Source organism: Cinclus cinclus, chromosome 1 (genome assembly GCF_963662255.1).
Source record: "Cinclus cinclus chromosome 1, bCinCin1.1, whole genome shotgun sequence".
In the NCBI taxonomy this organism is placed as follows: Eukaryota; Metazoa; Chordata; class Aves; order Passeriformes; family Cinclidae; genus Cinclus; species Cinclus cinclus.
The window spans coordinates 23,291,898-23,307,522 of record NC_085046.1 but is presented as its reverse complement, the minus strand read 5'-3'; the positions used below and the strand labels follow the sequence as shown (position 1 = coordinate 23,307,522).

General features: G+C 36.0%; 1 protein-coding gene across 3 annotated transcripts in view; it reads right to left on the bottom strand.

The window, feature by feature from the left end:
- Positions 1–15,625, bottom strand: part of VPS50 (VPS50 subunit of EARP/GARPII complex) — a 79,421-nt gene that overhangs the window by 10,767 nt on the left and 53,029 nt on the right. For all 3 annotated transcript variants that reach the window (XM_062507894.1, XM_062507908.1, XM_062507901.1), the window contains 2 exons: positions 12,804–12,925; positions 9,515–9,595 (listed from right to left, as the gene is read on the bottom strand). In XM_062507894.1, coding sequence (XP_062363878.1) covers positions 9,515–9,595; positions 12,804–12,925 — 203 coding nt within the window. The remainder of the gene's footprint in view (positions 1–9,514; positions 9,596–12,803; positions 12,926–15,625) is intronic.

Here is a 15,625-nt window from a genome sequence, read left to right as displayed (position 1 = left end):
GCAAGTTCTGCTGACTGAAATATTCCATTAACACATCATTTGTAGCACTAAAAGATCTCACAGAAATACACCAATGAGCATGAGCAGAAGATAAAACTCCTTAAAGAAGCTTATGGCAAATATGATCAGATACAGTTGCACTGAGCATAGGATTCTGCTGAGTTTATCAGAATGGATAAGCAAGCCAAAAGGCCTGGATGTTTGCTAAGCTCATGTACCACTTTCAGAGAGCTCTCAGTTACTTCCTGAGCATGTTTACTGCAGATAGGCAATGACATCCAACCATCCAGCCACAGCAGTCAATTCTCTAAAAGCATTAACTAAGGCAAAGACAGTATTGATTCATTATTAAAATTCCCTCTTTATCTGCCCGCTCTTACACTTTTTTCATGTCATTCCGTTCTCAAAAACCCAGTTCAAAGAAGAAAATAAAACAGAACAAGTAATTAAAAAAAAAAAATCAGCTTTGAAATGGTTACACAGGACAAAAGTAGCCAAACCCACAAGCAATGCTGCATCCTGAGGAGAGACAATGAATGACAAAGCACGGGGAAGAGTATCAGTAGTAAACATTTAAAAAGTTTTCTTTCTTTCAAAGACTAATTACAAATTATGTAAAAACCAAATTTTATGAAGACTTCATTTTGTATTTATCTCACTTCAAAGTTGCCTGCCACTTCAGACACGTTTTAAACATTTTTTTTCTTCCTTTCTGTTTCCCATGAAGGTAAGTGACATCTTTTAAATGCCAAAATTGTATTGCATCTGAAGAACACAAAAGGTACATAAGAACTGGCTAAATAAAAGATAGGCTACTTCAGCCAGGGAGTCAAACTCTGGTTCAAGTATTGTGGCCAAGCAGCATGAGCATTTCATTCTTCTAATTTGTTCTAAAGAGCAGGCACTGCAAAAGCATGTTGATAGCTAAAAGTAAACAGCCAGTGTGCCAATACCCCAAAGAAGCTCAGGATCACTCTGAAAGGGCTTCAGTGATGCATGGGTTTTTTCCTCCTGCCTTCATTAACAGAAATGATCAAACGACTGAAAGCAGCAAATTAAGGGGCAAAACACACAGGCTGGAACGGGAAAAAAGGCTGTAGACTATTAAAAGAAATCAGATGTTTTTCAGTGCACTGGACTTGTTAAAGTTAACCCTTCCAGTAATGAAGAAAATCTGCAAGAAAATGTCTGTTGCCAGAGATTTCCAATGTGTACCATAGCAAACAAGCAGAGTCCTGTAAAATTGCCAGCCTCAAGAGGAAGAGGAGAGGAGTAGAAGCCAGAAAATTAATTAGCAGTCAGCTGAACTTTAATTTCAAGAAATGTCAAGTTACACTATGAACATATTGTAGCACCCAGCATTAAGCATGCAGAGAGCAAAACTAAAGCAGAAAAAACTTGCTTAGTTCCTCCCTGCATCAGAGTAGCAGGTCTTGCTGATCCAGCAGAACTGGGATATGTCAAAGATATACCACAGCCCACACAACAACCTTGTAAGAAAACGGCACAAAATAGATTTGATAAAATAATTTCAAGGTATACATGGAACTGATGCAAAGTACAAGATGCTCTTCTCCTTCCTTGCCAACAAAGAAAAAATCCAAAGTGTTAAAAAATTTAGAAAAAATATTAAAAGCACCAGACTTATCTGAACAATACCCAACTGAGCTGTAGCAGGCACAGGTTAACCAGTATTGCTTGCAGACACCTTACAGCAGGCCTTACCTATTAAATTTTCTCTAGTCTTAGTTTAATTTCCTCATACTATCACACAAAAAGAACTGTGTTTTCTAATGCTATACATGATAGGCATACCCAACTAGCAACTACTTTTAAAAGCTGCTTTGCTATAAAGACCTGAAAATATCAGGATGAAATGTTAAAGCAGGCTTATGACAGCTTTGCCTATTTAAGGGTTGCTAATAACAGTAGTACGAGATACAGTGTATGCTTTGGGAAGTATCTTTGCAAGATACCTACAGTTGAATTAAAACTCATTTGGAACATGTTTTTTCAAATAAAAGGGTGTGTATTAGCAAATAACAGGTATCAGATGAATGGGAGTGTGATATTGTTTAATTGTTGGGTATTTCACTTTATAATTTAATTGTTTACTCCCAAGAAGAAAATTTTTAATAACAGGTAGAAAAATAAAACCTATCTGTGTAAGGAACAAGCCCCTCCTTCAATCTCTTCCTCTAAAAATGTCATCTGCAACAACAGGACACTTGCATTTCAAATTTGACTGAACCCAGTGGCAAACCTCTCAAAGGGAAGAGAAGACTATAAACTAATTACCTAAATCAGAAGTATAAACTATATGAGCTAATTATCTAAGTTAAAAAATTGACATTGAATTTGCAAGGGGGACATTTTTACAGGGCTGATTTCGTTCTGAGAACAGAAACATTTTTATTTCAGTTATCCAAAAGAACTTATGCCTGAAGCAACTGCTTATCTGCAAGCCATGGTGAAATAGTTGACAGTTAATTACAATCATCGACCTCCACTAACTTTAAACAAAAACCAGTAAACTCCACAACCTGTCCCCAGCACATGAAGTTCTGCAGATCACACTCACCATCAACCATCTTTTAAAACTGCTCCTCTTCTGGCCTAATACTTTTTGCACACGATTTCAGTTTTGAACAGTTTTGATTTAATACGCATACACAATAGCAAAAATTTTAGGTTTGATTTCACAATAACTCTAAATGATACTGAAGAAATTCCGATGGTAAAGGAGTAAGTCGTGTTCAAAAAGAATAGGCAAAACTGTGCTATCTGAAAAGGTTCTGGAAGTAGACCAGTCTACAGCAGCTGTGACATACCAACATTTTTACCAAGAACTTGACATGTGCTGAATGACAAGGAAAAGCAGACTAACCCCACGTGTTTACATAAAACAGGATAGCTCTATCATCTCTGTTTATAAAACTGTTATTCTTCGTTTCTGTAATATCATGAGCATCAATTAGAAGAAAAACTGATCAAAGCAAGAATAACTTCATCTTGTATTCAAAAGCTGTCTGAAAATAGTTCAACTAACACCAAGGAGATGCTTAGTATACAAGAATTTCTTATCACAAGAAATCTACTGAAAGCAACTAATTAGGCTTTTTGTCTCCCCTTTGATCTTACGCATCCTTAAGTGTTCTTGAAACTGAATGCTGAAATTATAGGTAGGGCTAATTGCAAAACAACATGGCTTTCAAGGTAAAAGTACTTCTCAAATATGTTGCAAACGTGTTAAGGTTTTAAAATGGTACTTTACAATACTCCTACTAAATGATAAGTTCCAAGATTAGTATTTTCTTGCTGAGAGGCACAAAACTTACCAAGCAGGTAATCTTGCCTCAATCCTCAAGAAAGTAAATCAAAGATACAGAATGTAAACTACTACAATGATCACCACTCTACAGGCTTTAAGAAAGCAGATCTTTAAAAACCAAAATACAAACCATCTTGAGAAACCATGCTATTGATTTTCTATTATTTGCAATCTTTTTCATGCAAGTGGCGTCTTTATAGCATGGTTGAAGAGCCAGGAAAGGGATCCCCAAACTTCCCAATACTTACAGTGCACACATTTCACATTGTCCCCAGGGTTGAATTTATCAGCATTGCCTCACAACAGGCATGAAGTTCTGATTTCCAGAGTGTGGATCCTCCATGCTCTTTGCCACAGAACAAGCATGTCCCAAACCTCCGTTGGGTCAGTCCCAGTGACTTCAGTAAAAGAGTTCAATAAAGTTTGCACTGAAACTTCTGGGATCTCTGCATTTCTTTTATTTTTTAATGTCCAAAGTTAAATGGCAGACTTTTTGCATTAAAATATTACAAGAAGTTGGAAGGTTTATTTACCATCTTGTCTCAACCAATGCAACAACGCCTCTATGAGGAACCACTGTGTGCTGACAGACAACTGAGAAAATGAGTCATTAACCATTCCCTAAAAAAATAAATGTCAAATGAAATGCCACAGAAAACCACATGCACAGGCAGCATTAGAACCTGAACCACTACCTTGCAAAAAACCACATGTAAGTTGGTCTGGTCTGCTCATACACATTTTTACTGCAGCATTTTCTTGTACAAAGAAATTTTCTCAGGAAGAGCTGCTGCTGGTTCCCAGGTGTTCAGCTGTGACTGTGTGGACACCTGCACTCCTCTGGAAACAGCCCATTTTCAGTGCCCAGCCAGAAGAGTCTGAAGTGACAAAAATAAGATGCCCCAGAGACTGCTTAAAGAGAGACCAAACAACTGCCAAAACCCAGAAAACATATCCAGCTAAAAAAATAAGCTCAAAAAAACTTTAGAAAATTATTCCTGTCTGCTTGGTAATACAGTCAAGTAGATAAAGAAAAGCTGTATGAAGAACTCTAAATGAACAATGTCAGGAAGGAAAACACCTGCGGAAGTCCTAGAATAATTTCAAAGTACTTGTCATGTCAGAACTTTGCATACACAGAGTTCTCTTCCCTTGACAAGGAATTCATACAACACTTTAAAAATTGACACTATGTACACTTAGAAATCTCTTTTAAAGAGAGGAAAGAGAAAACCCACAAACTGTTTTCTTTTTTTCTTCAGGTTTTTATTGTTTGTTTGGTTGGTTTTTTTCCCTTTAAAGCAGCAGGAGACCAAGCATGGATTAGAAATGTTACACAAGGTATCTTCAGCCAAATAAAACCTTGCCAAGTATCACAGCTACCATTTCACTGAGGACCTCAGCTATGCCCTAGAAGCTGCATCCAGTGCTAGGTACAGCCATGTCAGGTAAACAATTCCACAGCCCAAACTCTCCAGAACTTGCCATTAATATTTTGCCAAACCATACATAACAGTGCACCCATCCACACCATGTAAATGCAGGCCTGTGATGTGACATTTTAAATAAAACCAAACCATTTGTTTCCAGCACTGGGACTAATGTAACTGAGTTGTACCATTCCATAGGATAAAAGAGTCAAAGTCAAAATGGCATGGGAAGTCAGACATGAAGAATAAAATTATTTCTACCAATCTTTATCTTATTTGTACATCTGAATAATCCACATTTTCTATCTCTGCACCATCAATCTCTAACCTGACTTAGCCAAAAGTCACATACTTTCTGGGGAAGGAGTCCAAAAGCCAAAGTAAAGACAGATTCTAAAATACATTGACTCATACTAATTTAAATTAGTAATTCCTTCCATCTACAACTGTAAGACACAGTGACTTTAAGAAACTTCTTTCTAAATTTCATTTTTGCTTGAGCAAACCTGTTTGCAGTGAATTACTTGTGAGTATTCCATGGTTATTTGCCCCCCAAATCTCTTTTTGCAGCAATATCACTCAAAGCAGCTATTTATATGCACAGGATATTCACAAACAAAATCTAGGCAATGGCAGTATCCCGATTACATTACATTTTGTGAAGATGAGCAAGCTGCTTAAAATCAGAAAAAAGCAAGGAATCAGAAGTATTTTCCTTCCAAAGCACTAATTATTCCTACCAAAGCACACAATAAACTGATTTGATGCCTTACACTTAGCAGCTTAAAGCTCTCAGTGAACTCATATGGACATCATTACTGTGTAAAAACACATTCCTGTTAGAAATTACAAACACAAGGACAATGTATGTAGGTACCTCTACAGATTACTTGGAAACTGTCAGCGAGGACATACAAGCAACTCAAAAAAGGGGCTTGTTTTGATGTATTTAGCCTAATCTGAACCACATCTGAATGAGGCTGAAAGAACAGCACCTCTTCGTCCCCTTTTCAGCCTTTTCCTTCTGTGTTTTCTTTTTAATACAATCTGCTTATATGAATGAGTAGAATATTTGTAGAGTGCTACTTTTGGAGGATCCAGAAGTAATTATTAAATTATTAACCCTGAAGCTGCTGCAACACAGAAATCTGTATGAAAGCTATTTTATACTAGATGTGCAAAGACCTGACTATGAAGTTCAGTACAGTGTAGCCAAATAAATCTTTGAAAGTCATACTGTTCTCTTAACTCTCAGAAATTAAACTGGACCCTAAACTACTTTAAAACAAATACAGTGCTTTTATTTGTTTATACTTTTGATTTAGAGTAAAGGTATCTCCCTGAGGCAAAGACAAGGAGGTTACATACAGAAAACAGCTTACTCAATCACTGTAAGCTGTCAGCACACTTCCACATAACTTACTATAAGAAAGCAAATAAAGGTTTGCTAATGGTAGGCCCCTTCTATTTCTTTTTAACTAAGTCTATTTATTTACCAAAAGAAATTTCAGATCATACTTAAACCAGTATCTGTATTAGCAGTACAGAGTTTTTAAAAAAGCCATAATTGGATTTGGTAATTATTAAATTTGTAACAGTTTGAGACTGGAAGCATAACTAAAGCACTAGTGTTTTAAGAGCCTACTTGCTCAATTGTAAAGAGTTAAGTCCTTTTATCATTGTCATAATAAAATCCTTCATCACTGTCATTTTGATTACATCATACAAAACATCCAAATTTTAAGTAACATTCAAATTAAAAATGTTTTTGTATCCCAATTACAACGAGCAGGAGCACATTTCCTACCAACTGAAGCAATTTGGTCATTGTTCATTGTTTGGAGGTTTTTGTTTACTATAATGTGATTTATCATTGTAGGAGAGACATATTGACATTGAATAATATGTATCACAGCTGAGGTGTCACATTATTGCCTTGCAGAGGTTAACAGGACTAAACTCATGCTCCCATCTCAGCTATTTCCTGTTCACTGTCTAAGACATATATCTAAACTGCAGGAGGACTTGCTGCAGTTCACAAAGTACAGTTGGTTTTGCTATGAAGTATTAGACTGCAAAAAACAGTGGAGTGGTTCAGCTATAGTTGAATACTGAATCAGAGGGGACACAGACCTCCAGCAAAAGCAGGAGGCATGTGATGCATGAGAAAGGATGGAGGGAAGAGCAGAGGAAGTGCTTCAAACTGCTGCAGCCTTTTGCAGACTGGCCACAAGTGAGAAATCTGACTTAGTCTCTTGGTGGTCCAAATAAAAACCAGCATAGGACTTCTTTTCCAAGAATGGTCAGCATACTGTAAGCACAGTATATATCAAAGGACAGAAGCTTCTTGCACTGTAATAATGGGAAAATAGAGTACGTCCCTAAGGGAATGCCTCCAATTGACCTCCATACTGAACATGCTACAAAAATGCAAGAAAGAACACTTAGTGCTTTAACTTGCCAGAAGTGGAACTCCCATTCCACATCACTTTTTCTTTCACAAAGGAAACTTAAAATTCAGCTGAATAACAACAATAGTAGTAGAAAAGAAGAGAGGAGAGAGAGAGGGAGAGGGAAATAAAAATAATAAAAAATAATAAATAAATAATAAAAAATAAAATTGAAAAAAAAATTAGAAAAAGTTATCTGGTATAAACTAGAAAGCATTAATTCAATCCCAAACTGAAAATACCAGAATTCTACACAAAGCTGGAGGGGGTGGCCACTCAATCCTCTAATTACTCCTCTAACTCCCAACAATAAATTTGAGTAAAGAGGCCCTCATCCACTGACACTTCAAACAAAAAAAAAGAATTGAGAAAGTCCAAGAGGAAAGCTAGAAATGATCCAGTCTAAATTACTGAAGAGTTGATACAGATCGTGTAGCTCAACCTTCATAGACACTAACATATTTGTGAAATTATTCTGATCTACATGCATGTCTGGCTGAGCTTTGGTCACAGACTCAGAATTGTCAGATTTGGACTATCTTTATGGAAATAAAATACCGATGATGTATCAGGAATTGAAATGTGACAGATATGAAGCCCTTAATAGAGTTACCATGGATAGAAGAGAAGGCAACAACCTTAAAATCCCAAGAGGCCATGGGACTGAATGCCACAACTCAGACATGAATACTTTCAAAAAGCAATTTACAAAAATTTAAAATGAGATAGAAGAATCCCTTGAACAGCTCAGAACCATCCATACAGTCTCAAGAAATACCCTTTTTATGACACAATGAAAATGAACCTTGACTTTCACAAACTCCTAAAAATAGGCAAACAACAAACAAAAATACCCAGAACACTTTTATTTCCTCATAAATCAAAAGATGAAAAATTTCCATTTATATTATAAGATTGGTGTAAGTTCGTAAGATATTAATAAACCTCATGAAATGTCTTTAAGTTAATAGCAGTTAGCTAAGATTTCTTTCTTCTTTTAAATCTTACATTGAACATAGCTATTAATTTCAACTGGCAATAACATTATCTGTTACAGTACTATTAATGACTGAGGAAGAAAACTGTTCCCTTTCACTCCCATAAATTTTTTAAAAAATTATTTTAACTGCTAAAATATTGAAATCTGTAAAGCACTGTCAGGAACCATCACTATAGCAAAATTTTAAAAATTAATCCACAACTTGCCATTTTTCCATAATCACTAACTGATTCATTTGCAACTACCTCCTAGAATGAATTTTTCTTCCTGAATACACTGGCTTTAAGAAGAATATCAAGAAGCCTTTTTCTCTTTTACAGAGGCTTAAGTTCATTAGTTATCTTATGCTCCCTCTACTGACTATATAAGAAATGGCCCCCAAGACCTTGAAGATGCTTCTCTGAGAGAAGAGTTTAGGATTCGATATAATGCTTCAAGGAATTATAAAAGCATGAAGTACATTTCTGTTGAGAGTCAAATCCCTGTGCAAGTCAGAGTGTAACATTGTTTCCTTCTTTCTAAAACAGAAGCCTCAGAAAAGAAAACCTTCCTGTAGCATCCATGGTATTAACTACTACACAAGCCATTTATGATACCCTGAGGAAACTTCTTCACAATGCTTCAAGGGTTTTGCATTTAGGTGGAATATGAGAACTTCAAATTTCCATTTCTGGTGTAGTTTTTAGCAAGACATCTTTATAAACTCTGCTGTTCAGTTGAATCCACAAAAACTACCTAAAGTCTCCTGTACCATCCTTCTATGCAGGACAGTAATCTACTGCCAGTATGACACAAGCACCATATTTACTTCTCACACTTTGAAACTAAATCACAAAATGACCTGTGGGATATAATCAAAAAAATACTTCAGTGAAAATTCCCCAAAATTTAGGAAGGTCTTAGTATACAACCTCTATTACCCTGAAAAGTGAATAATCTTCAGGATAGCTTACTGCTTCTTTATTCTGTTAGCAAAGAAAAATGAGTCATCTATTTCTTTTTATAAAATGTCTTTTAGTAAGGATAATACTGAATGTCTCTCTTTATTACATGAACCATAATAGAAGATTTAAATACAGAATTTCACTGTTACATCTCACAAAATCTATTTGTTTTGCTGTACATTAGAAACAAGTGATTTCATACAATAATGACCTCTACATCATGAAACAAAGCCTTTTTTATTAGACACTGAATGTGAAAAGAGAAAAAAAAAATCAAAAAGCCATGATGAAACATAATTCCTGAATGCTGTACACACAGAACTCTACCCACTGAGCATTACCAAACTCCAGGTACTCACCAGATCAATCAGACTCTCCTGGATTCTGTTCAGTGTGGTGCGCAATCTGCTGCTACTGAGGCCCAGTCCTGTTGATTCAAACTGGAAGAAATAGATTCTACTTAAGTTGGGAAAGGAAATCTCATTGGCGTAAACTCTGAAGTGATACAGGAAAACTTGAGCTTGCAAAGACTATCTACAACTTACTTAAAACTTTAGCACAGAATCACAACCATACAAAATGAAAAGAAAAATTGACAGACATCACAGCACTCAACAATGCACTGGTGTGAAGAATGACCTAAGAATCTTTCATGAAGATGACAATGTACCATTCATACCAATAAAACACCCAGTACCTTTTATTGCTATAATTCTGTATTTGACTGCAGGACTCTAGATTTGCTCATTTGGTGATGAGCCCAGAATGGTGCCCCACAACACCACCTCCTGGCCTTACATTCACACCACATCCAAGTCAAATGGATTTCACTCCTCATTCTAGCTATAAAATCTCTTGCAATTATAAAATATATATCTTGTATATGTAAAAATTATAACCACTGATCTTTATAAACAGTCATTATTACATAATGCCTCCAAAGATCTACCTCAAATGTGCCATCTTCATGTTCATGGCTCACGAGAGTGTGAGGCGGATGCTCAGCTTGGATACATAGTTATATACATATGTACATACACCTGTGCTATATATATGTATTTATATGTATATACACACACACATACAGATATATAGTCACACTTAGTTTCCTGCTAAGTGCAATGGATTATACCAGCTGAGGATCTGATTTGACATGCGTAACTATTGTAACTTCTTATCTTCTACTGTCAATAAAAACTCCCAACAAACTAACACAACAAAGAACACGTAAGAAACACACATTTAAGTCAACAACCCGGAAGGATTTGAATATAGTTCTGGTATGTGATTCACACCGAAAGGCAATTTTTTGAACAATATTTAGGGCACTTTTCTACACTGCATTATTAGACTTCCTTTCAGTGGGCTGAATCAGGGAATGAAGTATTTGCATTTATGTGACCTCCTCCCCCTCTTTTTGAATACTAACAGGTATAATTCAGGTCCCCATTTACTGCACCTAAAGTTTCTTGTTTAAAATGTCTATCTGCCCCAATCCTTCTGAATATTAAATAAAAATTTACATCTGAGTTGAATTCCCACTGGAAGTATACTCTGATGAAATCTAAAACCAGATCTAGGAGATGTGTCCACAAGAACAGAACCTCATGGCTTCACCACGAACATTTCACTCATCAGTACATCTGACTCCTTTCATACAAGTTCTCGCTATTTCTATTTGCAGAACTATAGATTTTTAAATTCCATAAATTGATGACCTAAGTAAGGCTAGTAACCAGGGCATTAAACAATTTGCAGAACAATTCCATTCATCACCAATTTTACCTCTTACCACTAACCACTTATAGTAATTACCTCTTATAATAGCTTCTTATAGTCACTAAAAAAATGTTTACAAATTAGTGCAACGTCCCATTAAAAAAAAAACAAACCTCACCTTAACTTGTTTCTGTTAAGGAAAACTATTTTGTGGCATGTTCATTAATGCCTTAAATTTTAGTGAGTAGATGTTAAATACAGCCAGTCCTTTTAATTTTTCTGTGCTCCATAATTTGAAATAAACCAGGCTTAATTGGCATCTCACAAATAAAAGAAGAACAATTCTGGCTACAACAGTGTTTAATTTTTGGCAGTGGAAAAAGCTAAGTACTATTTACATGGGATAATGGTTCAAACAAGGTCTGGAAAGAGCAATGGCAGCATCATGAACGGACACAGAACTCAACATGTATATTTTAAATCCCTGGTTTTCACTGAGCTGGCAATGAACTCTGTATAACCAATCACTATCCTTATGTGTGTACTAACTAACATATACAAAATAATCACAACACTCACAAATAATTTTAAACATTTAAGGAAGTTACACCAGCATACTCTAAGAATCCCATTTGACATTATTTTCTAAACAAAACAGGAACTCTCGGAGTGGTGCAAATCACATACCATCACCCATCTATAATTTCTAAAGGTTTAGAAACACTATGGGGAGTGAGGACACCTAAGCATCATTACAAGAGGGTTGATTACAATCATAAACCCTTGTAATCGTAGTTTTCCATGGGAAACACAATCTGTCAAAACAAATACAGGCACGCTACAAAAACATCACAATTTTACCACCCATCTGCTATCACTTTTACCTGCCTAGCACTGTGCTGTTCTCTGTTAGAAGCACAGACTGAGGAAGCTGGTATGGGCTTTAGAAACAAAACAGGAGGGGCAAAAAAAAACAATAAATCCAACACACTGAATACCAGAGCAACTAAGCCAACAGAAATCAATTATCGTAACAAAAGAAACCAAAAAGCCCCAAACCAAACCACAAGCAAACAAAAGAACAAAACAAAAAACCCATGAAAAAGAAGAAACCCTCCACCCATCTTGTAAACACAAATTGCAAATACATTTGTCCTGCCAAATAGAACAGTTCAAAAGCTTTTAGAACCATATGTTGAGTTTGAAAACTCATTACAATTTGCCAACACATGATGATGGATTTGGAATCTCTCAATATTGTTCCTTGTTAGGGGCCAAGATAGGAGAAAGTTGTTTTTACATGCAGCTATTAAGACAATTCTATGGAAAGCTGATCTATTATGTAAAGACATTGCCAACAAGCATTCTTTTCAGCTACAAGATCACTTAAAAAATACGTCGTTTTCATTAATGCAAGTAGTTTGACAGAAGAACAGTAGATACGAAAAAGTGTCTTTCAAACTTCTTAAACTTGAGTTATGAGTTAACGTTCATGGCCCCCTTTTCCTACATTTGCTATTCTTATGTAAACCAGAGAAATACATATAGAAAAATTCAATCACCTTATACTGTCTAGGCTCAAATCACTCTCCTTCTGCAGGCTCCTTTGCTACCCACTTTCTACCACTACTTCTAGGTATCTCACATTGTTCTTCCTCCTTTTCAGTAATGCAGGAAAAAAGAATAGAGAATCTGTCTATTCAAAACATAATACGACTGATGTCACACTGACAATAATGCTCCCAGTACTTCTTTCCCTTATTGCTGATCTAATCAGCCTTTTCTTACTCTTACATACAAATCCATTCTGTTGCTGCTAATTTTTCTAGGAATTTCATATTAAGTAGTATTTTAAGCAAAAATATCTCCTCTGTATTTTCATTCTCTGTGTACAGTGATACTTGAAAAATTAAAAATGCTTCTACCTACCATGTCATTTCGGCCAAAAAACGTATAGACTGCATACAGATAGTAATCAAAGAGCTGGGACATGAAGTGGATCACATCAAATGCAATAGGTTTCAGAATATTCATCATCTGCATGTATTTCCCTTAAAAATTAAATACAGAAGATCAGTTTCCTCAGCACAACTGCTACAAGGACAGTTTAGACAAAGTCAAAGCCAGCTTTACAAAGTATATTATGTAAACGTCAACGTTTATTAGCAACAACTTAATAATAGTTTACAGTTTGGAAAGGTTTAAAAACAAACCTAAAATCATGACTTAAGACACCACAATTGTTTCAAGACTTTTCGAAATGTAGAAGTCAATCCATATCAAAATGTCTTCAACTGTTCTTGTCCTTCTACTACCAAATTCAAAACATACCTAACATTCAAAACATGTCTAGAACCTCTATGAGTTTCAGCTTCATTTAGCTAAAAAATAATAAACTGCTAAAACAGTCTCTGGAAAATGCTATACAGAGCCACTGAAGATTTTATGCATTAGTGTGTTTATATATGCACATATGTATATTTTTCAAGCAGTAGAAAAACACAGTATAAAAATATGTCCATGACTGGATTTTACCCAACAACTAGGAATTATGAGCTTTACATTAATGCAGTGACACAGCATTTTCCGCTCTCCTTCCTTTCTACCCTGTGGTAAGAATCTCAAGTAGTTTTAAGTTTGAAACGTTTCCGGGGAACAGACTATGAGTAAAGGACGTCAGTACCCTGGCACATCCAAGGAGAAGAATAATTCCTTCTCTTCCTACCTATTCTCTGTTGCAATATATTGGACTTGGGAAAATATTTTTTTTTAAACAACAAAGAAACCCCAGCCTCAGGAATCAATAGGATTTGGAGTCCAAAAGGGATCTTTCCCTACACACCTAGCAGACAGGGCCTATAGTTTTAAGTTATTTGTGTTTTCCAGCATAGGACATGGATCTTCATTCAAAAGAAGCACACTTAATGAAAACCCTGATATCACACAGACCCCACATTTCCTGCTGGCTACCTCAAAAATTACATCCTGCTAGACCTTTTATTGTTCTAAAAATATAACAAATCACAAACTTTTGGTTATTACAGTAAGAGACAGACAGCAATTTTTAAACCAATACACAAATGCAGTCTACCCCAGCACATAGGATACAGCAGGTCATTTCACAAATTGTCATATTCCAGACAGGTTTAGATGTGACAGGCTAGAAAAATTACAGCAAGTTGGTAAAACAATTTATTTTTCCTGTAGTCAACAACACTCATTTTCAAGTTAATACTGTACCCAGAAAAGCAATTTACTAATAGATAAAGAAAATATTGGTTTAATCAGAGAAACTGGGTAACAAAAAGAAACAAAGCCAGCTTTTAGTTATTTGAATTGTATGTCAGCAAAGATAACTAAGTTGAAAAATGCATGATAGAGCTACATACTTGATAAAATGGCAGAGCTCTAGAGCAAGAACCAAGCAACAGCCTGACATTGCAACCTTCCAGATTTCTAATTACACTCCTTACTGAATACTGTGTGACTATGCCCCTGTTTGCTAAGACACGCAAGCATGTTTTGTTATTTTCAGAGATTTGACATATATTTGTCAGTTTAGCCCATTTGTTAACTCTATACTACTTAATTATTAATGTTTTGACCCAGAGCGTTAAACAAACTGAAAAGTGAACTTAAAAAAATATATTTGTCTTCTAAAAGGGAAAAACAAAGGCACAGTCTAACGTGGAAATTTCTGGATGTTTGTGAAAGGCTGGTACTGGTACCCTTATGAAAGCAAGTGTCACCTTCATCCATACTATCTGAATATTCTGTATTGGACAGGCTGACTTTTTCCACTTACTCTACGATAAACGTATTTTTAAACATACCTGCAGCCCAAACACAATATGAGTGATGAGTCACATTCTGGACAGTTAAGACTTCCAAGTATCTGGCAGCTGGCATGAATATTGAAGGTAATCTCTTGGGCAGTGTCCTACACTTTTCCAAAGGGCTGTGCACTGCACACCGCCCAAGTACTGTCCCTATAAAAATCTTCCAGTGCCAAGAACATTTCTCTATTACTACATCACTCAGCATCTTGACACAACAAGTGTTCCAAGAACATTGCCTCCTCATTGCTCTCTCTAGCAGGACACCAATTTTTAATGTTAATGTACACGCTGAAGTTACTGTTTTGGGTTAAAATGGGACATATAAGAACACTTCCAAACAGCACAAACACAGTCCAAAGCCATATCAAAATAGAAACACTTGAAAACAGTAAAGTTTCAGCAACTGAGAGTAGCTTGAATTTCTAGAGGCTGTAGACAGCTTAAACTGCTGAAAATTTACCAGGTTTCTTTTGAAGTACTGCTTGCAGAACTCCTTCTGTCCTTAAGGATAGCAAGTAGAGAGTATTCTGTATCAGATTAATCCATACGAAACTGATGCACTTCACATATTAGTACACACAAATCTTTGCCAATAAATCTTTACCAGGCCAAACTGATAAAGTGAGCTTTAAACCAGAAAAGATGACATAAGGGGAGAGTTACAGTGACCATGCATGCAGCAAAATAAGGTTTAAGTGGGGATACCTCCAGCAGGTACAAGCAGCCAAAGACACGACTATAAAACAGGACTATGGGACATCCCCCTGCACTCCCACTGGGATACTGACATGCTCAAATACCTCTGTGAAGTGCCTGTACACCAGTGCACACAGTGTAGGGGACAAACAGAGGAATTAGAGATCTGTATGCAGTCACAGGGTTTTGATCTCATTGCAGTTATGGAGGTATGTT